Genomic DNA, 24,216 nt, shown 5'->3' with positions numbered 1-24,216 from the left:
AAAGCGTGATGTACAGTAAACACACACTGACAGACTGATGTCCTCTAGTTATCATTTTTGCTAGTGTTTTTATTCATTTAACCTTTATAGCTCACTTACTGTATGTATTTTTATATTGCATTTTAAATTAGATGTGCATTATCATTCATCAGTTATTTTATTTAAAGAAAATAAAATCATATTATATTGTTGGATTTTTTAAATGTTTTTTTTTTAAACTTTCAATTAATCAAAGATAAAAAATAATAATAAAAATAAATAAATTATATATGTATAAAAATGCTAATACATATGTTTATACTGTATGTATTATATTTATTTGCAAATAATAATTATTAATATTTAAAAATCGATATAACTAATATAATTAATCTCTAAATAATAAATAAATATATAATAATCTGTATAATAATTAGCAAAGACATTTAATATAGCAATAATTCACAATAAGTGATCTTTTGGATTTTCTATGGATATGAAGCATGGATATCTTGAAAAAGCATCATAATCTCCACAAAAAGCAGCAAGAAGCTCTGTTTCCAACATTTACAATAATCAGAAATCCTCACACCAACATGCTGCAACATCCTTGATTTATAGTGTCACTCCCCATCTAATCACATCCCATCCAACTTCACATACAAAACCAATGCAGTAGCAAAGCAAATAAACCCCCAAGCCTTACCTGAACATACATCCATGACAGAGAGAGCAAATAACTGACGTCGGGCATTTCAGCAGCAAATGAAACCTGCTCGAAACAGAAGCTCCCTCTGACCGGTGCACATGCAACAGACACGTTCAGCACTCTGGTCCAGGTTGCATGAGCTTCCCACTTCCACAGCAGCCTGACTGTGCAAACCGCAAATGCCATGGGCTGCAGTTGTTTTGGGCTGTGAGCGAGGAGCGAGTCTGCATCTCTGCATGATCCGCATGCTCCGCTCTGCTACTCTGCCTGATTCATGTGTAAACACTGAGATCAGGCTCCACCCTGTAGGCGTGAGTTCATTCTCACCGGCCAATTGGAAGAGTTCAGAAGCTGAGGCTGGGTCTGGGGAAGGTGTCTGATTGGCTGTCGGCATCACAGCACATGCAGGGGCCCGATGGGTGGATCTAAGGGGCTGGGGCTGCACCATGTGCACTTGGTTTGAAGATGAAAAAGCTTCAGGAGCCGTTTCATGCAGTGCGTGGCGTGCGTGCATGTGTGGATGGATGTGTTTTCCATTGAAATGAGGAGTGAAATAAATAGATGCTCGATGCTCACCATGAGCAGAGAAAATGTGTACGTGTGAGGTGTCAAAAATCTATTTAAACGCTTTATGGCAAATTAATGGCATGATCTTTTCCTAATTTCGCTTGGGTATTACATGTCTTCTTGTCAAATATTTCCAATTAACACACATGATAACTCATACAGGTATTATTTAGACTGTATACTGAATTATATTCAGTTTGAGGTCAGTAATATTTTCTGAAGGAAATCTATTCTTCTAGGTTTCTATTCTCCCCAAACACACTATGAGGGAAAAGGATGTGCCCGTTTGTTGAAGTTATATTTGATTGTCAAGAGTTCATAGTTAGATAATGCTTGACCATGTTAGCAGGTTTGCCATGCTGTCCTAGGAAAGAACCCTGAGCTTAGAGACAGATGAGCCCAAGGCTCACGCCTTGTCAATGAGTATTAAGAGGGATACGTCATTATGTAGTTCTCGAGAGCTACCCCGATTTGTTTGGCCTATACCTTAATTAATAAGACAGCTCTATAGGAATAGATCGCCAACCCCACCTGTGCATTCACATTAAGTCCTTGTCATGTCTTTAAACTGTGGGAGGAAACTGGAGTACCTGGGGAAAACCCACACGAACACGGGGAAAACATGTAAACTCTGCACAAAAATGCCGACTGGCTCAGCCCGGACAGTGACCTTCTTGCTATGAGGCAGCAGTGCTAGCCACTGAGCCGCCGTGTCGCCCGATCCTAGATTTGAGGAAGAGGTAGAAATAATGGATTTTGGGGGTGGGGTCTTCCTAAACGAAGATAGAATAAAATTTAAGCGGGATATTTATGTTAAATTTGGAATAATCAGGAATAAATTTGGAATTATATTTCACATAATCAAACATTTGAATGCGAGCATTTCATTGTTCTCAGATTGTTTAAGTATAACTAAGTGCATAAACAATATTCGATTATTTATATCATATACATTTTTTTTATCGACAATAAGTGTTAAGTATTCTATAGAAATGTCTACTTTTAAATGTTTTTTTAATGATGTATATAAACAACACTGCAAATGTGACGACAAAAAATGTTCAATTAATATGACGGTCTATCAAATGCAATACTGCAATACAACACGATACTAAATGCATGCACTATTCTATATGAATATATTTCACCTCAGCCAAAGTAGGGTAATGGCTTATCATGCAGCAACTACACCGACACTGAAAACACACCAGCATGTGCTCATGTATGCGCATGAGTGTGCGTGTGTGTGTCCGCGCTGCACGTGGTTGCCGTGTGGCTGAGCGAAATCACACGTCACACAGGCTATGGAATCCCAGCAGGAATGAAGAGAGAGAGAAATTCATCCATGACTCTCCTCTCATTCACATTTTACAGCACACGGTCGGGGGATGGGAGCCATTCACAACATGCATGAATCCCAATCCAAACGAAAATAGAAACCTGACGCATGACCCGCTGCATGTGTAACTAACACACAGGCATGCAGAGTATTTGGGTGCTGCTATTAGCAAGTGTCGATGTATTGTGTTAGAAGGCTATAAGTGCTTAGCCCCACCTCTGGGTGACGAGACATCGAGTACTGTTCGTACTTTAATCAGTTCTTTTCATTTTTCTAATCACTTTTTACTTTTTCTGCAGCCTAAACTTATTTCGAAGTGGCTTTACTCAAGATTTGCAGTACTGTTTGTGTCATTTCTTGTGTTGCTTTGAAGTGAGAATACACCGACAATTATTTTATAACATTTTTAAAGCTTGACCTCCTGAAACATTGGGCTCTGTCATTTATATAAAGAGAACATTGAGTGAAACAAAGAAAAACTTAAATGTTGTCCTCTGATCCATTATAAACTGTACTATATTTGATATATAAAAGACTCTAAATAATCAAAATAACTAGACTGTGTTAAAAGATCTCTTTAAGTTCAACATTACCAAAATGTATGGAAACAAAAGTATTTGTATGCATCCAATGCAAGTTGATCTCTATACTTTGTGATAAATAAGTGTTTATATTTGTGGTCTTCACCCTTTCAGACGTAAGGTTTAATACTCCTGCTGAGCCCCTGCAAGAGTTTTTTTAATATCATCATTATTTAGAACTGAGATGCCCAAACTAGGCCCCGCGGGCCAAAGTTGGCCTGTGGTAACCTTTGATTTGGTCCACCCTCCCATCTAAAAGAGGAGAATGATGGGAATGGTTTAGAGATAGTCAATTTAAATTTAATGTAAGCCTTTGTTTGTTTGTTTTTTGTTGTTGTTGTTAAAAGCTAACTGAAATTAAATGTTTCAATTAAATGGTGTAAATTAATCAGGTTTTCTTTAAATACTGTCACCTGTCAATGCAAAGTATTTAGTGACTAAATCAAGTCAAAGGCAGATTCTGCTTGACTTGTGTATTTAGCATTGATCTCCACTGTCTGGTAAATGTGATTGTTTATGTTTTTATTCCTATAAGTTACATTTTAAAAGTTATACTGCATTAGTTAATACAATTTAAAGTAGTATTTTCTATTTATTTTGAAATATTATGAAATAAATAGTGAAATTTCCCATGGCGACTTTAATGTAAAATAGTTTGATATTTTTACCTTTGGCCCACGGCTCTCAATGATGTTTGGTTTTTGGCCCTTCATATGAAAAAGTTTGGGCACCCCAGATTTAGAACATGTCACTTTAATAATTCCTTGGTGATGCTTCAGATTTATCACACACTACAGCCCTGATAATTTAAGTACTTATATTTGTCCCTTTTTATGCAAATATTGACAAACATCTGAAATATATTGTGAAAAATAGGATATTATGATTTTATTTATTTATATATATATATATATATATATATATATATATATATATATATATATATATATATATATATATATGTATAAATAAATAAATGTATTACTACGCCCACATACAAGCAGAAAGAGACTCTACAGTTTGACAAATATTCCTGCTGTTAGGCAACATAATGTACTTTTAAGGCTATTTCAGACGAGAATTTAGTTGTTTAGATTGCAACTATGCAGTTTATTTACAAGGATGGTGCCTATATAAATTGTTTATCATTTCTGAGAGACAGCGCGTTGGTGTCCATTAGTCAAAGACGGTGGACATCGTCTATCCACAAGATGGAGCCAGGACCGTATAGCTGAGAAGATTACAACTGTTGAGCGCGAATAAGAAGCTGAAACATGGAAACATCACGGTTTTTAAGGTGGACCGGATAGAGTCAATAAGAAGCTGCGAATAAGAAGTTGGATTCAGCCTTGTCCCTCCTTAACGCAAACACAACAGCAGTCTGGTGGCTGCGCTGCTTTTTTCTGGGGTTAATTACTGTGATATTGTAACGGTCGCTTAATGTTTGATATGCATTGTGTATAAATGTCATATCCCCTTTAAGAGGACTTTTGAGATGTAAGCACCTTATTGGCAAGCACGCATTTATGGGAGCACAGTTCAGTTCAGGTCACTCTACCGCTGTATTATTCTTTTATTTCAATAATGTAACATTTTATTTTGTGAGGGATGTTTGAGTGTTTTTTTCTTTTCCTTTTGCCTACTCATTGTCGTTGACTGGCATGTATGTAGTCCTCAGCACTTGGGAGAAATGCATAAAGGCCAATGGGAAGAGCGAAATAGTTTCTGTCTCCTTTTTTACATTCCTGTCTCCGGGTAAACGCTGGACACCTGGTACCCGTCACAATACCGACGGCAACAGATAAATACTGTAGACTGTAAAAGACTGTAGGGAGATTTCTCTGTAGATGGAGGGCATTTCATGTCATATTTAGCCTTATAATCTTATCAAAATCAGCAGTTTTGTCATCACTAAACATTACGCTACAGAGAATTATTCAAATACTAGCTCTAAAGTGATGTTTGTGAATTAGTAATGGCTTCTGCTGTTCTGATGACAGCTGCAGATGTAAATGAATGGCGGAAGAAAGTAGTTCCTCATACAAAAGGGTTTTAGACTCTCCGTGTTTGATTTTCTTTTTTATATACATGATTGTGCCGTGGAACTGTTGTATAAACGCAATATCACACTCGTAGCAGTTCGATATGGCTGTTTATCAGCACTGGTGGGATGCTAAGGCAACGCACGCCTCCCACTTGTGCTGATATACAGCCATATCGCACTGCTACTTGTGTGTTATTGCTCATATATATATATACACACACACACACACACACACACACACACAGAATTATGAGCCCCCCCCCTTTAAATTTTTTTCTTTTTTAAATATTTACCAAATGATAACAGAGCAAAGAACACAGTATGTCTGATAATATTAGTTGTATTATTATTATTATAAGTATTATTATAAGTATTATTTGTTTTACTTCAGCTAGAGAAAAAGCAGTTTTTAATTTTTTAAAAAACATTTTTTTGGACAAAATTATATGCCCCTTTAAGCTATTTTTTCCCCCGAAAGTGTACAGAACAAACCATCGACTTGCCTAATTACCCTAACCTGCCTAGTTAACCGGTCCCACTTTATATTAAGTAGGTTTAATTGATATGTACTTACACCGAAACTAATAATTTGTTACAATTTACTTATTGTGTAAATACATGTTTTTACATTGTACTTTTGCTTGATTAAATACCTGCATGTAATTACATCTGTAATTAATTTCTGTAATTACATTTTTAAATAGACTGTTGACCATCTCTTATACCTTAACTTACCCTTAAACCTACCCATACCACCCAACCCCAACTATAACCATACCCGTATCCCATCTCAAGAGCACCATAAGTGTTCTCAAATACATTGTCAACACAGTAAAAACATTGTATTTATTTTTTGATGCAAGTACATTACAAGTAGTTAAGGACACCTAACTGGGACCACTTAACCTAATCAACCTAGTTAAGCATTTAAATGTCACTTTTAACTGTATAGAAGTGTCTTGAAAAATATCTAGTAAAATATTATTTACTGTCATCATGGCACAGATAAAATAAATCAGTTATTAGAAATTAGTTAATAAAACTATTATGATTCGAAATGTGTTGAAAAAGTTTTCTCTCCGTTAAACAAAAATTGGGGGAAAAAAATAAACAGGGGTGCTAATAATTCAGGGGGGCTAATAATTCTGGCTTTAACTATGTGTACAGTATATGTATACAATATAATTCAAACTGAATTTTAACTAACTGAGTGATGGTATACTGTTTCCGAACACTCCAACACCCTGGGCTGAGGTAGACACAGAATGACGCAGATTGTAGAAAAAATGTGACGTGATGAGGTGGGCTTTTTGGGAATCTTTAAAATCAAACTGAGAGATCGTACAGGTGTGAATACATCCATACTAGATCTTCTATTGTATTCATGTGGCTAGTGAGAATCATCGATGGGAAGAAAACACACGTCAATGAGTTCTAGAACCCAACCACCGATTGCATCATTTGTCACAGATGGTACTGTAGCTAAACGTTGTCTCTCCCCTAAAGTTCACTTTGGTAAGCTGTTTTGAAATAAACTTTGTTTGAAACTACATAATTTCTGTTCGTTCTTTCATTTCATTTGAAGTATACGGTTGCCCAAAACCTGCAAGTTCCCCTGAATTTTGTGAGACTTGCTTAATTTTGCAATTGCAGAATTGTAAACACCTGGAGGGCCCGTTTTTTTATCTACCTTGTTAGATGCCATCTCGCTGACCGAGTGACGTGTCTTGAGAGTCTCCAGCTGTTCGAGACACCAGTCCAGCTCGTCCAGAGTCTCCACTGCCAACTTCTGAAATGGCTCCTCTGCAAAATACAGCAGCACATTAATATACTCATGACCACTCAAATGAGTCAATGGTCTGTCTACAAGAGTTTATTGTCTAACCTGGTAGGCTTGTCTTGCACATGGATGGTGGGTTGTTTCCTGTAGACTTCCTGTAAAGATTTGCAAGATTGAGCACTTGTAAGGTACTGTAATTGAACATATATTTGGTTACTAGGACTGACTTACTTGCTAGGGACGCGGTCTTGCTGATGGGTCAAAACGGCAAAGTTGCTCCGCACAGTCCTCAAGCTGGCAAGGACCTATGAGACAAGCAATAAATATGTTTATGTCAAGAATACATCCTTTTTTTTTTTTTTTGAAAGATACTGTAACTTTCCTACAATTTTGTAGTTTAATATTTTAAAGAAATCGTTAATTCAGAAAATAAAATTTTTGATTGTACTAATATTATACAGAGAAATATTGAAACACCCATAAAAGATGTAAACTTAATCATATAACAATAGCATTTTTCTAGCAGTATTTTTTAATTCAATCGTTTTATAGAAACTCTATTGTTGTTAAAAGTTTTAACAGAATTTAACAAATTGCTAGAAAAATCTATTTAGCTTTTACATTGACATTTGCAATAAATTTGAATTGATGTATGAATTTCAAATTATTTTATGTACATTAGAATCTGTCCTTTTTAGTATTTTAATCTTTAAACTTTGTAAACAATTTAGCAACCTAACATATTTTATACTTACTGTGTGTATTTATATTATAAGTACAGCTAAGAATAGGTATGTTATATTTTTTCATAAATTGATTTCTTAAGCTTTATCACAAACTAACAATTATTCACCCATATTTTCACCTTTTATTTTCACAAACATTATACGAAACAGTAAGTAGACACTTTAGTTGCATTAACTTAATTTGCATACTGTATACATAACATCACTTATATTTTATTTCACTTGTGTCGTTTAGTGTAATGTAAATGGCAACATATCGTTGGCCAATATATTTTACTAGTAATTATAAATATCAATATATACTTTTAAATTATATTTGATAAAACAAAATGTTTTAATCTTAAATCACATTAGTTTGTCTTTTAAAATACCTAAGTAACAAGTATCTTAAGCTATTTTGCTTCTTGAGTACATGGGTTTTTTCCCATTAGTTTAACTTCAGATGTCAAATGTCTGGCTTGTCTGAAATTCTACAGCTCTTCAGGAGTTTCAAAAGGACATGAAGGGTATCTGATTTCCAAAGCCATGCAGATTTCTCATCTGTCAGCATCCATATCGACGAACATGGTATTGGATTCCTAGCCTGTTTTGTAAACGGAGTACAGTGGTGACGCAAATCCCACGTAAAGCAAGATGCATAAGAGCGGAAGGCCCAACCCCGGCGATGCCAAAGGCAGAAAACTTCATTTACTCACAAACAACCCCACCTCCAAATATTAAGATATCCAACTTTCAAATGTGTGGTATAAAGTCTAACTGAAAAAAAAAACCCACTCAACTACTAACCTGTGCAAATGGTGTAACTATCATGTCTTCTCCATGTCTGTAAGAGAAAAATACATCAACAAATCAAACACAAAAATGCCATAAAGGAAAAGACAGCTCTTTAATCTCCCAATAATAAAAAGAGGCACATAAAATAACTAAAGGATCAGTGAAAAAGAGTTTAACTGTGGGGGCTTAAGGATGTGGTCGGCTTCAGGTTACAGCGCGGCTTCATTCAAAGGAGAAATACGCTTTTGATTAACATGCAGTTTGGATGGAAATAAAAGAAATAAAGCTCAGCATAAGGAAGGCACCTCCAATTGGATACCAGAAGTCCTCCATTAAAAGCTTATGGAAACACGTAATAAGAGCCTAGAGCGTTTTCGGGAAGGGTTTGTCATGCACGTGTGTTTGAGGAGCAGTGGGAGAGAAGCCGAACTGGGGAACACACTAGGATTTGCATTTTTATCCATTTGTTCCAAAGGATTTTTTGGTGGCATGCGGATCATTTGTGGTGGTGAAGAATAAACAGGGGAGGCTCTGAGGTTAGACTGGACTTCAGACACTACACTCTTAAAAATAAAGGCTTCTTTATAGGCACTGTTTCCAAGGTTCAAGGTTCCGTGAAGGACTTTTAACAGCCACAAAATTGCATAAAGGTTTATTTAAAGGGGTCATGAAATGAGAAATCAAATTTCCGGTGCATTTTTAACATCACTTTTAGTTTTGTCAACAAAATTATGGGCGGAAAAAAAGTGTTGCTCGTAGCATAAAACAAACAGAAACTTGACAGGTCTGCTGCGCCAGTAACATAACTGCGTGATGAATAAACAGCATATTTTGTTGATATAAAAGACAAGTCAAAACGACCAATACTAACAGTCACACTTTACTTGAAGGGGTGTTCAAAAGACTGTCATGAAACATTTATAATCATGACACGGCACATCTTGAAAATGAAAGAAATTTTATGCATGCTGTAATTAAGGGCTCTATCTTAGTTGTGCAAAACGAGAAAACTAGGGTTGCTTTTGTCTGAAAATAGCATCACATGGCGCCAAAAACATCTTGCGCCTTATTGCGCTGGGTGTATGATAGAGCCCTAAATGTTATTCGCAGTTATGTCTTTTGTATGTAAAGATCACATTGTTTGCAGTGTCTTTATGACATAACTTGACATAAACAAATACACATATCATAACCTGTTTTTGTCTGTCCTGACAACTTATTAAATTGTCAAGACAAAACAACATTATCAAGAAAATAACTTGTCATAAATCTGTCATAAACATGACTGTCATTAGGCCATTATAACGGTGTCATGAATATTTTTCTGAACACCGTTTTTCAGTGGAGCAAATTGAATTTATCATTAAAATATCTAATTTGAAAGTATCAATATTCTGTCAAACAATGTTATAACAGTGTCATTAATATTTATTGGAATTCAATAACAAATACAATCAAGAAGTCAAGAAAAATATTAAAGATGCTATAATAAAATGAATGACACCATTATCAGTGTTTCTGCAGTTCTTACCAAGTTAAATTTAAGACTTTAAGACATTTTAAGACCATTATGAATGAAATTTTAGACTTTTGCCGAGCTAAATGCTAAGGATTTTTTAATATCCCAATTGGGAAATATTTACACTTGCCCAATCATAAAAATATTATAATTTAATAAATTTAATAATAAAAATATAGGTCAGGTCAGTATCCTCAGCAGTAAATATATAGAGAACTTTTAAGCAAACATTAAAGGAAAGTAATTAAATGCTATTTTTAAATAAAGAGTTAAAAGTTTTATTGAGATTACGATTCTTGGCAATTGTATGGGTGTTTCTGACCAGATTGGGTAACTACACATATGAACAACAGAAAATTAAGACTTAAGACCAACACAACACAACACAACACAACACAACACAACATTTTATTAGATTTCAAAACTTGCTTTTGAGATTTAAGACATTTTAAGACTTTAAGACTTAGCGGATACACTGATTATAATTTCCTTACAACAAACATGTTCATGACAGACTTATGACAAGATATGTTGTCTTGGTAATTATTGGTAGGTGAATTTTGTTCATTTTAAGTTGTAACATTTGCATTTAAAACATAACTGAGAGAATGACACTTTATGACTGCTGTCATAAGCATATGCATAAAATCCGATTCATTTTTATAACATGCATCACTTCATGATTTTAAAGATTTTATGACAGTCTAATGAACACCCCTTTAAGTAAAGTGTTACCATAAAATTGCAAATGTAATTCAAGTCCCCTTCAAATATTCTCCACTATTTCATTCTTTCAGAAACTCAAATGGTTCTTCTTTATCACTGCAAACCCTTCTTATTTTTAAGAGTGTTGGGGAGAAAACGGGTCTGGATCTTGTAGTGGAGAAATGCGTGATGACCCTTTCAAGAGCAAGTCAATATTTCTCTCTGTCTCCTCTCACCGATTGAGCCAGTTGACTTCCCAGTGCTTCAAACTCTCTTCCCTTTGAAAAGACAAGATTAATTAAGTAACTCTTTCACACTTAAGCAGTTATAGTACCCTATTTGTTTTCATTGGGATGGCGTGAACCAGCTTTAAACTGTTTCAATTTGGACAAATGGCTTTGAGGCAAGCTGGAAAAATAAACTGTAGGGGCAAAAGTAAAAACAAGAATGTGGTGCCCTTTTTCCGACTTTATGTATCCCTGCAAACCAGAGCTGACATGCAAGCATGCTCAGATGGAAAGAACAGCTGGAAATGGTAATAATGAGGAGTTTCTAACCAGAGGCTTGGATTTTCCAAAATGACCAAGCAATATGATTTGATGTAATATGCTATTAAAGTGGTGCGTCTTGGGAGAAGTGCGTTTCAGACATAATCAACCAGCTGTTGGGAGTCACATCTGTTTTAAGGGAAAGGTTTACAGTCCTAATTAACAGAACTCGTCGAGCCACAAAACACTGTAGATCAAGTACACACTTTGAAGTGAAACACGTGAAGCTTGCAGTGAGTCAAACTACATGCAAAAGTTTCGAAATGTTTTAGAATGAAGGTTTTTATGATCAGCAAGTCTTTGTTTATTTGATCAAGAACATAAATCTTGTGAAGTGCCGACAAATAAAAAAAAATTACTAATGAAAGCTGAAAATGGGCGACACGGTGGCATTTAAGAGTCTTCAGTTGTGTCTTTTTCTTTTGTTAATACTGTTGGTTTGATGCGCTGTGATTGTCTCACGCTGCTCCAGCAACAATTAAAGTCATACATGACGTCACGCTTTACTAAGTCACATCTGTGTGGATTATTTCAAGATATATTCCCTTATCAAGTCGATCAACTCGATCTCTCGACATGTATGATGGATAAAACCTGCCATATGAAACACCGTGACGATCTTAGTTTGGTTTCAACACAAGCAGAGGTGAGGGGGTGTAGCAGTGAAAAGTGAAAGTACCTGCCCCCATTACGTCAGTAGTGATTCACTCTCTGTATTATGCTGCCTGACTGCCTGGGGTTTCAACTAGGTCCGGTGGTGACGTAATTTCCCCTTTAAGCTATTCATAACACAACACAATCTAACATAAGCTTAGCCTGACTAAAATAGTTTTAAAACAGAACATTACCTGTCTAACAGTAATACTTCGGCTATGGTGTCGTCCTTCCTCCAGTGTGCAAAAGTAACTCCAATATTTATTCAGGATTTTAAAGTTTCTATTCAGCATTTGATTTCACTGCGTCTGTGATTGTATCGTGAACGCGCAGTGCTCATGCAGGATCTGCGTGAACAGAGATGCCCAGAAGTCCGAATCTACATTTGCTCACAGACAGATTGAGCTACTTATTGGAATTATGGAAGATGTCGGCCCGACAATTTAAATTGGATGAACATTTTTTAGTTTTATGCCTTACCCCGAATATAAAAATACATATAAACACATTTAGATCACTTAATTTAATCATTACTATTGGACTGTGAAGAGACTTCCAACCAGTACAACAAAAAATGTTTCTGTAGACAATCACCTACTGCACCTTTAATAAAGTTATACAACATTTTAGTTTCAGCTCAGATTTTTAATTTCATTAACTAAACTGTAAGCGAATCATAATTCTATCATTATTTTAAATATATAGTTAAACTACCTTATGCGCTTATAACTTGATGTTTTTGTGCTTAAAATACCTTATTTTATTATGATTCACTTATTTTTCTTTCTCATAACTCAGTGTCAATTACTGAATAAACTAGATTAGTTGTGATTAATTGATAGATTTTTAAATCAGCCTTATTTTGGTTTTCTGAAATATCTAATTTGGGTCTTCAGGTAAAATTCTGAAATGTCTGATATTAATAAATCATAAAAAAAAAAAGTCATCTCAATTTTCAGACAATGTCTTTTCTGAATAAATGTTTTTATTTTAATAATAACAAAAATTTTGCACAGTTTTGTAAATAAATAAAAAAAAGAAAAAATAAGGTTAAAAAAGTAACTTTTTTAATGTGACTTTTTCTTTTATCCAGAAAGCATGCATTTGTGCAGAGTAATGAATATGATAAGACGTCTTTTTCATGCAACATGTGATTGAATAAAGAGGATACTCACAGCTCACTGGCCGTGGATGAATTTCGAGACATGGCCTTGGGTGAGAGGTCAAAGTCCGAGTCGGAGCGGTACAGGAAAGACTCGCGCCGCTGACTGTGAGGGAAATTGGCCTGCAACACGAGGCCAGAGCCGGGACTGGCCTGAGAGTCCAGAGGACTGCGGCCCACCGACAGCCCATTCTCCACATCAAAACTGAAACATAAACACAGAGAAAATCAGTTAAAACAAGTCACCTGTGATCATGTATTCAATGAACACTAGACCTTTTTTTAAATAGGCTCAATTTACAAGCCACCTAGAGTTAAACAGTTGAGTATGACCAATTTGGAATCCATTCAGCTGATTTCTGGGTCCGGCCGAAGCACATTTAGCTTAGCATAGATCACTGAATTCGATTAGACCATTAGTCATTAGCCTTGATCATTTTTTTCCACCAGTCTAATTTGACGATGTAAAAAGATGCAAGCTTTAAATAGGAAAAGAATCAACTCTTTTTTAATTTTTATTGTGAGACACGAATGGGCATAATCCGATTCAATGATTTGTGGTAAGCTAAAGAGTCCCAATCAGACCTGGAGACCAGCTGAAAAAAAATGGTTAAACTCAACTGTTAAACTCTAGTGGAGCTGTAAAAGGAGAGTTTCTTTTTTTATTGTTCTTATATCAGATAAATTGTAGCCAGCATCGCTAAATGCTCAGCACACAGACTGTGCCAATGACCTGAACTGGTGGAGAAGGTCATTGAGACCTTGATAAAAATGGTTACACACAAACGCACAGCGGGACTCTTCCTGCGTCAATCCAGACGTAAGCACTAACCTTGCTGGTTAATATGACTGCGCTAGACCTACAGTATATCACAGTCTCAGTGATACATTTCAAACTTAGGATACTGTCTCACTAACACCCAGCCAGCAGAATTAGGATGAAACTATTTGGGTTATAAAAGTATTCATAATTACTTCTGAACAAATGCAGTGTTGTGTTAATCATTACAATGTGAAACTTCTAGTATTATATAAATCTTAATTTTAATGAACAAATGTAGGGCTTGGCCTAATGGAATGATCACAGTGACTATTTTCATACCAATCGATATCAGTAATAATCACAAATCATAATAAATGTGAAATCCTTTGTAATGTTTTGACAATATTTTGGTAGTAGGGAGTGTGAACCTACACTGGTCTCATGGTTCAGTTTATTTACTATTATCATACTGTATCAATCAATTTGGTTCAATTCAATATTACAGTGCATTGACGATGCTTTCCCTCCATAATTTTTAATTGTACTCAGCAACACAAGAACAAAAGTTTGTCTTTTAATACAAGTAATCAGATATACAAACACTACCTTCTATTTTTACATTCTTAAAGAAAACACTTCTTAATGTATTAAACAAAACATTAGTACAGGCACAGAAGACAACAGGAGCACTTAGAGAAAAAACACAATAGTAAATAATAATCCTGATTGCTTTTTAAGCACTGTCGAGCGAGTTCTTATATACCTGCGATTGGCAATTTTGTTTATGCACTGAGCAAAAATTTCTGTGATTGGCTCTAAAGGTCAGTTATGTTCACAGAGGGTGATGCAGACACTGAAGGCTGCATCCAATCCACTGATCCATCAGCGTCTATCCATATTTGCTTATAGACATATAGGTTTAGAAAACTCACTCTGCAGACACGCTTGTAACAGCCAATAGAGGAGAGGTAACGTTACCTACCGAACACCCCAGCAGGTCACACGGTCCACAGTGAGAGACAGAGAGGGAGCTTTACAGCTTTTATTTTCTACCTAGCAATGAAATAGGGTTGTCTTTGGTTTTACTGTACCTTCAGTATCAGTGAAAGACTATCCCAGCCAATTCAAAAGCAGTAAAATTGTGTAGAATTGTCTTCTTTTTTTTATTTTTTTAATTAGAGCATTTCAATTAGTTGCACTCGCCTACCTCAAAATAGATTGTTACTTCAATATAGCATAAATTGTATCAGTATAATAACTGGTTTTGATATATTACTGAACCAATACCAAATAATCAGCATCTGCATCACGATGCATCAAAGAATTAATAACATAACACAATCATTTTGATACCGCTAGCTTTTGGTTTCTTTTCTAGACTTTGAATGAGTGTGGAGCGTTAGAGTCTATGGAGCACGAGAGAGCTCTTGGATTTTATCTAAAATACCTTCATTTGTGTGTTGGTGCCAGATGAGCTGGCCAGAGTATTTCAGAAACTGTTGATCTACTGGGATTTTCACGCACAACCATCTCTAGGGTTTACAGAGTTACATACAGTTCCAATAAGAGAAAATATCCAGTGAGTGGCAGTTCTGTAGGCACAAACGTCTTGTTGACGCCAATGGTCAGACTGGTTTGAGCTGATAGAAAGGCCACAGTAACCTTAAATAACCACTGGTTACAACCGAAGTATGCAGAAGAGCATCTCTGAATGCACAACACGTCCAACCTTGAGGCAGATGGGTTACAGCAGTAGAAGACCATACCGGGTGCCACTCCTGTCAGCTAAGAACGAAAAAATGAGGCTACAATTTGCACAGGCTAACCAAAATTGGACAATAGGAGATAGGAAAAACATTGCTTGGCCTAATGAGTCTCAATTTCTGCTTGACATTCGAATGGTAGGGTCAGAATTTGGCATCAACAACATGAAAGCATGGATCCATCCTGCCTAGTATTAACGTTTCAGGCTGCTGCTGGTGGTGTAATGGTGTAGGGGATATTTTCTTGGCACATGGGCTCGTTAGTACCAACTGAGCATCGTGTCAACACCACAGCCTACCTGAGAATTGTTGTTGACCATGTCCAACCCTTTATGAACAAAGTGAACCCATCTTCTGATGGTTACTTCCTGCAGAATAATGCATTCAGACTGGTTTCTTGAACATGAGAATGAGTTCACTGTACTCAAGTGGCCTCCACAGTCAGCAGATCTCAATCCAATAGAGCAACTTTGGGATGTGATGGAACGGGAGATTTGGATCATGGATGTGCAGCCGACAAATCTGCAGCAACTGCATGATGCTATCATGTCAATATGGACCAAAATCCCCAAGGAATATTTCCAGTACCTTGTTGAATCTATGCCATGAAGCATTAAGGCAGTTCTGAAGGCAAAAGTGTGTCCAATGCGGCACTAGTAAAGTGTACCTAATAAAGTGGCCGGTGAGTGAGATCACAGTCTTGGAGATCAAAGATCACTCTCTATCATTAGTTATAGTATGAAATTAACCTTGCTCAACATTGTCTTTCATGTACTTTTAAAAATACACTGAAAGTCAATGTACACCGAAACTACAAACACTCTTATATTCTAGATTATAAAAATAAAAATAAATTCATACTTGTTCTGAATAACAAAGGGTGAGTAACCAAAGATTTTTAATATCTGGGTAAATTCCTTTAAATGACACTATATACACAACAACACAAGCAGACTATGAAAGCTCAGGATTGGAGCACATTTCACAAACGCAGAGACAGTGAGTCTGTTAAAGTGAAAGTGAATGAGAGAGATGCATTGAGATTTGGTGAGCCGCCGGAAGCACGGTATGTGCATCTTGGTGACAGATTGAGGTTTTGTGGAGCGAGTAAGACCTCCTGAGACTCAGAGATCTGAATGGGCTTCGCTCTTCAAGGTCAGTGTGATGCAGGAATGCGGAGCTATAAATAGCCTCGGCTCATTGACGTGGAAGCATGTGAGTGGGCTAAAAATAGCCTCCGCAGGTAAAGTCAATTTGCAATCAGACTGGCAGAGAATTGATACACACCATATATGGTGATTTCATTCCTCTGGTGCTCAGTCCGCTTGATAATCTGCTGCTAATGAGGAACTTGTGTGTTTTTAGGTGAGTGTGAAGGAGAGAAACAACACTTTTTTTTCTTTTTTTTTTAAGAAAGCAAGATATGTACTGCATAAATGAAGATCTATTCATCTATCTATCTATCTATCTATCTATCTATCTATCTATCTATCTATCTATCTATCCATCCATCCATCCATCCATCCATCCATCCATCCATCCATCCATCCATCCATCTAGCTATCTATCTATCTTATAAAATATTTTCAAATATTTTTCAAATATTTCCCGAATGATATTTAATAGAGCAAGGCATTTTGCACTGTATTTTCTACAATATTGTTTCTTCTAGAGAAGTTTTATTTGTTTTGTTTTTCTGTTATTTTTTTTTTAAATGTAAACCATGTTAGGCACAATATTATTAGCTCCCTTTTTTAGATATTATGATCATTTTCTTTTGATTGTCTAAAGAACAAACCATCATTATACAATGGCTTGCCAAATTAATCTAATTAAACTAGTTAAGCCTTTAAATTGCACTTTAAGTGCCTTATATAGTAACATTAATTCTGTTCGGTTCTAGAATCTGATTGGCTGATTGCCATGAGGTATTCTGCAATATCAGCACTCATACAGCCTCTTCACTTTTGAGAACTACTCCGCCCACATAACGTGACAGTAGATAAATAAACTCACTACAGTTTAAAAAATTTTGCAGCTGTTGGATAACAATGTACTTTTGAGGCTATTTTTAGGGAAGAATGTAGTTGTTTAGATTGCATCTATGCAGTTTATTTATAAGAATACTGCCTATTTTAAATATTTATAATTACAGAGGTTCAGCGCATAGCTCCAACCACCTCCAACCCACACCTGCTTAATAGTCTCTAGTACTCTTAAACACCTTGAGTAGCTGTGTTTGATTAGGGTTGGAGCAAAACTGTGCAGAGCTGCGGCCCTCCAGGAATCGAGTTTGAGACCTATGCGCTAGAGCAGTGATTCTCAAACTGTGGTACGTGTACCACTAGTAGTACATGGGCTTACTTCTAGTGGTACACGGAGGAATCACTGAGTAACAAAAGAAAAAATGAATACAATTTTAATCATTTGATGAGTACGATAACACCAATGTGATCAGTTTTGGTTGTTCTCTAAAGCCTACGATCAAAGCGATGCGCTTAGAATGTTTGCTTAAGTGCATCTCGTCATCAGCTGCTAAAAATCTTTTTAATTGGCACAGAACTAGAGAAAGAGGTGTGTGGTGCTTGCAGAGCAGATACTCTAGCGCAGTAGTCCCCAACCCTTGGGCCACAGACCAGCACCGGTCTATAGATCAACTGGTACCGGACCGCACAAAAATCATTAATTATTTCAGTTTTATTTATAATCTGAGTCTGAACGATCATTTATTTTGAAAAATGTTTTATTTTGAAAAATGACCATGTTCTCTTATTACATCTCGGTCACTTGAGTGCCAAAATTTAACCCACAGGCTAGCAAAATTAGTAAGAACTGCAGCATGAAGCACTTGCGTATTCCAGGCATCCTCAGTTGAAAACATCTTAACTTTTCAGAATGCCACATAGCGAGTCATGTGATAAGAACCGACTGATCAGCTTCATATTTTGTATAGAATATAATTTTGTTGAATGAATAGCACTCTGCTTCGTTTTTGAACTGTGCAGTGCTGTAGCTGCTTAATTTGACCAACTACGCTACTTTATTTCAATACTGGTCACTATGGTGGTACTTGGAGAGATAACTTTTTCTGAGGTGGTACTTTGTGAAAAAAGTTTGAGAACCACTGCGCTAGAGAATCATTCCATTACTAGTTCTAAAGTGACATTGGTGAAGTGGCAACGGTTTCTGCTGTTCTGACTTCAGCTGAAGATGTAAATGAATGGCAGGAGAAAGTAGTTGTTTTTACAAGAAAGATTTTTAAGGCTCTCCATGTTTAATTTTCTATTTTACACACACGATTATGCCGTCAAACTGTTGTATAAACGCAATATTATACTTGTAGCAGTTTGATATAGCTGTATATCATCGCTGGAAGACCTGATATACAGACATATTGCACTGCTACTCTGAAAATGTTAATGATTATTAATGTTATTATTGATGTTATCTTTATGATCATATTTTTTTCTTGATATGTCCAACACCTATTTTCACAACCATAATATGTTTGTGTTTAACTTGTTAATTTTTTGCAGTAATGTTGCTTTTAACACTATTATTAATATTATTACTAAGTATTAATATTAAATACAATCTAAAATGAATATTTAACATAAAAATGAATACTACACAGTTTTTTTTTTACTTCTCCATAAGCTCCACTTTTAACGACCTGCAAAATTTACCTCCATTACAAAGACCACATATGAATTCATAAGCTGAATGAACCGCAATCTGCATCTGCATCCACACATCCTCATTCACATTTCTCTCCCAGATGTTGCATGAGGACAAGACGGATGTCTCTTACACCACATTACATAATCAAACCTACACACCCTACACTCACATACCCTCATAGAGGAGCGAGAGACATACAGAGAGGGAGAGAGAGAGAGAGAGAGAGAGAGAGAGAGAGAGAGAGAGAGAGAAAACAAAACACCAAATCACATACACACCGCCACATCACTACTGTACGTCCGGCATGAGTGGACTCCTAAAATACCTGTGCTTGGAGCAGAGATTGTCGTTTCCGCTCGATTTCTGCTCGCGTAGCTCATCTTTTACTGCTGGGTCTCCTATGTGTCCCTGTGGAGACTCAGAGCGAGGCGCTGCAGCTATAAATAGAGATGGAGCTGAGCAGAAGAGCTATATTTAGAGCTTCAGGTATTGCCTCACATTCTTCCCCCATTCATGAATATTTATGGAGTTTTCTGATGCGCTATTTTTAGCCTGGATGTCTATATCCAACCACCCACACATTTCCATGTTGCCGTTTTAAGACATCCTCCGTCAACAGGAATTTCATCACTTTGGTGAAGCTGGGACTTTAATGTTTTTATATTGCGTTCGCAAGCAGTGGATTAAGTAAGTGGATTATGTGGTAGTATTTCATCAAACTTGTAATTATCTCTATGGTTATTTATTGTACGAGTGCTCAGATTATTACAGAATGAATGCACATGCTATAAATAAATGTACATATTGTGAATGAAAATCAGTGTTTGTCTCAAAGGTGAGCTGGAAAGGTGGAAATGAAGGGCAAGTTCTTTGAATAAGCATTAAATAGCTAAATAATTTACAAACAATTACAAAATACATAGTAATTATTTTATTATCATTAATAATTATATTTTTCTATATATACTATAATATATACTATTGTTACTACTATTATAATACTACTACTATAATAATATTAATAATAATAATAATAATAATAATAAAATTACACTAATGAAAGACCAGTATAAAAATAAAATACCCCTTATTTAATTTCAATGAATTTTAATACCAATAATAGTATTTATTTTTAATATTAGTAGCAGTAATAATAATAATGATGATAATAATAAAAATAATTATAATAAATAATTATACAAATTATTATTAATACATTGTGAAAGATTAAAAAATAACTTACAATTACACAAATATACAGTAATAATTATATTATTAATAATGATATATATATATATATATATATATATATATATATATATATATACACACACACATACAATATATATACAGTATATATATATATATATATATATATATATATAGTAACACTTTTAAATCATAACAGACAATATATATATATATATATATATATATATATATATATATATATATATATATATATATATATATATATATATATATATATATATATATATAAAGTTCCAAGTTTATTTTCCACAAATCTGTTGTGAAGAGTACAGATGCTTGTTTTTGCACCGTATTCTCTTCTAAGGAGATGGTTTTTTTGGGGTGAACTACGGCTTTAACAGTGTCTGCACTGATGACGAGAGTCTGCGTCAGTGAATAGCGAGTACAGACGGCTGAAGATGAACTGTGCTGGCGGAGCTGTGAAGATAAATGGCTGTTTCTCTGGGAAAAGGACGCCTCTTGTGGCTCATGACAGAATAAGCCTGAATGAAGCTGGACTTTTTCAGTCAAGCCACTGCCACAATATAGCAAGTACAGAAGACAGTATGATCCGTAAGGCACAAGGTCAATAATGATAATAATTTTAAAATAATTAAATCAAAAATATTTTAAACTATATTCATACTTTTTAGTTGCCATATGCCTTAAGAATCATAGTTTTCTTTTAATATTTTTAAAACAAATTTGAGAATTGTAATTTTTAAAAAAAATATTATTAAAAGGCATTATAACTATAAATAACAAAGACAATATTTTTAATTGTTAATATATATTTTTAAGTATTCTTAAATATAAAAATAATAAAATAGCAATAATATTTAAAAAATGAAAATTATTAACAACAATACAAATATTTTTCAATTCAATTTTAAAAATAAAAACAAATACATTATTTATAATTATTATTATTGTTTATTATTAAACTTGAAATTAAAGTATTATTATATTTTATGATATATTTCATTTTTTTTCTTACTTTATCATCCTCATCATAAAGCATTAAAAAGGCATTGTAAACATAAAAAAAGATTAAACACTAATTTACACAAAACAAGTTTCTTTCTTGCATCAGTCAATTAAAAAAACAAATAAACAAAATTCTTTCAACCTCAAAACAGACTATCCAGTTAATTGTGGAAGCTTTCTTAGAGTTACTTTTTATATTTCTGTCTGGGGTATCAGTCTTACACAGTATCCGTACTGTAACTTAAATAACATTTTACACCCTCGTCTCCAGATCAGCTTATCACTGCTTTCGAGAACAGGCTGAAACTGATTCTAAGTGAAGACCATCTCGCCACAGAGCGTTTCACACATTTACAGCCTGAAGAGTAAAAGCGCTGTCACTTAACCCTCCGTGGGGTTCTGATATGCTGCATGTTGGAGTGTCAGTATCTGAACACTTGATAGCCAGCCTGCGTCATGAGACGTCAGCCCAAACCCGGGCACATTACACAAATCACCCAGACCAGCCCAATCCACCATCACTAGTCAAAACAGAAAAAGACAGCTCCATGTTCAGCCCTTTGTTTGTTTATATGCTTCCACACAGCAGTTAATGTGCACACAGCAAAGAACAGAGGCGGAGTGGCCAGTTCATGCGAATCTCGTGTAGTCGTTGAGTCTCGTATAGTTGAATAACCAGTCCACTGGGACGCAGCCAGAAGGCTGTTCATCCTGTTCCTCTCCCCATTGTTTCTAATCAACAAGAGAAAAATGACATTTAAAAGAGACTCAACGTCACATGACGTCAATGAACACCCAGGGGCCCAGGCATACATGAACACACCACAGGAGATTTACAAGACAGCTGCTGCCTTACAAAACACAGCCAGAGTCCAACATCTGAAGCCACAGAGACACGGCTTTTGTGCACCTGTCGGTTTTGAGATTTGGAGCTATTTGGATTTCCAAAACGTCTTTTTCTTCTCAGTCTAATGGAAAGAAAACACCCAAAATATCCTTTAAGCCTTTCTATTATTAGACTTTATCAATTTGTGTCTGTAGATTTCACCTACAATACATGATTTTAAATCTCCACTTTAGCAACACTTGCACTCTTAATCATACCTTTATAAAACTTCCATCAGTAAAAACCTCTGGCTCTGAAAGGTCAACAAAAAATGAAACAACAATTTGAACCTGACTCATTTGAATTTTATGTTAGACCTGTATGCAAATCAGCACATATTTGATTAAATAATGACTCATTTGCATATTTAAACCAAACATTTGGGTTAAAGATGTTTGCAATTCTTTAAGCATTCAGTTTAGGTATTAAAAGTATTTTCCATGTAAACCTAGTTGAAAAACATCTGAACTTTTCCAAATGTGTAAGTAGAACTAACCAATCTGCTTCTCACTTTATATGAAGTATACACATTTCAGTAACGGCAGGCAGACTAATTACCTCAGACAAACACAGAGCACCCCATACACACTTTTCCCCATAAACTTGCCTCGGAGCAGCAGCAATGGTTTGTCAGTTTGTCATCCTCTGAGGAAACGGTTGATGTTCGCCTAGTTAGAGTTTTTAGCACAGGGGTAATATATAGTCATTCAACATCACAATTTGTATTGTGTTAACGATAATGGTTAGTTTCTTTACTTGAAAGCTCAGATTTGATTATTATAATTTGTTTTGTTTACAGAGTTTGAGGTTTACTGTATTATTATTATTTACACTTTACAAATGTTGATCTACCTTTACCATTGCACACATTTATTTATCAAGTTTAAGAATCTCTTTAACAATTATGTTTATTTTATTAAAAGAGATGAGATATTTTGCTTGAATATTTTTGTTTTTGACTTAAAACTATTTGCCTTAGTAATGTTGGTAAATTAAAATAAAATGAATAAAAAATAATAATAATAAAAAATCTAATATTCCTAAATGTATTGTTAAAAATATTCAATTATTATCTATAACGAATGATATGAAACATGATATCGAGATCATTTTTTTGCAATATAGCTTACACTAGAGCATTTTTGTTTTAAAATGGCATTTTTGAAAATAAACACTCCTCATTTAGGCATTTTATTCGATTTCAGAAGCACAATCTCCCTTTTTACTATAGAGCCTAAAACAATACGTGACCATTCATGCTCACTGGGTATGCAAATGTTTTGCTGCCAACCATACTTGCAGTGTATCCTGTTGGTCTACTGAAAACTAAAAAAGCATTTTCAAAACACTCAAGTTTTCATTGGCCGAAGATGACCGAGCATTGTGCATGTCGTAACTTATAACAAACACTGTGTGTTGTAAATGAAAACACATTAGTATATGTGACACCTTATGCTGGGTTTACACCAGACATAAAGCTCTGTGTCACTTGCTCTGGTTTACTCACTAGGGAAGCAAGGATTAACCGATTTCACTATTACTGTGCTGTAATTCGTCATGGTTAATTAATAGTAAAGGCTTTTCAGCACCGTGTTTCTGCATGGAATAAAACAGCTGCAACAAAACCAAGTTATGCCAAATGTGTGCTAGTTTGAAGTTCCAAGCTTGTACACTGAGGTTAATACACATGGATTATGGCTAAAGCTATTAGCTAAGGGCCATTCACATATTGCGTCATATCGCATCTATAATCGTTACTTTACGTTATGTGGTTAATG

At 35.2% G+C, this 24,216-nt stretch overlaps 1 protein-coding gene across 18 annotated transcripts in view; it reads right to left on the bottom strand.

Annotated features, from left to right (window-relative positions):
* Positions 1–24,216, bottom strand: part of pde4ca (phosphodiesterase 4C, cAMP-specific a) — an 85,941-nt gene that overhangs the window by 10,238 nt on the left and 51,487 nt on the right. For 8 of the 18 annotated variants that reach the window (XM_073925932.1, XM_073925857.1, XM_073925937.1 and 5 more), the window contains 5 exons: positions 13,121–13,312; positions 8,532–8,568; positions 7,231–7,304; positions 7,105–7,154; positions 6,910–7,022 (listed from right to left, as the gene is read on the bottom strand). In XM_073925932.1, coding sequence (XP_073782033.1) covers positions 6,910–7,022; positions 7,105–7,154; positions 7,231–7,304; positions 8,532–8,568; positions 13,121–13,152 — 306 coding nt within the window. In that variant the 5' untranslated portion in view covers positions 13,153–13,312. Of the gene's footprint in view, positions 1–685; positions 954–6,909; positions 7,023–7,104; positions 7,155–7,230; positions 7,305–8,531; positions 8,569–10,979; positions 11,022–13,120; positions 13,313–19,639; positions 19,770–24,216 lie in introns of those variants that run through there. The other 10 variants (XM_068213962.2, XM_021467291.3, XM_021467287.2 and 7 more) reach the window with 5 other exon arrangements.

The sequence above is a fragment of the Danio rerio genome, chromosome 2 (assembly GCF_049306965.1).
Source record: "Danio rerio strain Tuebingen ecotype United States chromosome 2, GRCz12tu, whole genome shotgun sequence".
Classification (NCBI taxonomy): domain Eukaryota; kingdom Metazoa; phylum Chordata; class Actinopteri; order Cypriniformes; family Danionidae; genus Danio; species Danio rerio.
This window is presented reverse-complemented; position numbering and strand designations above follow the sequence as displayed.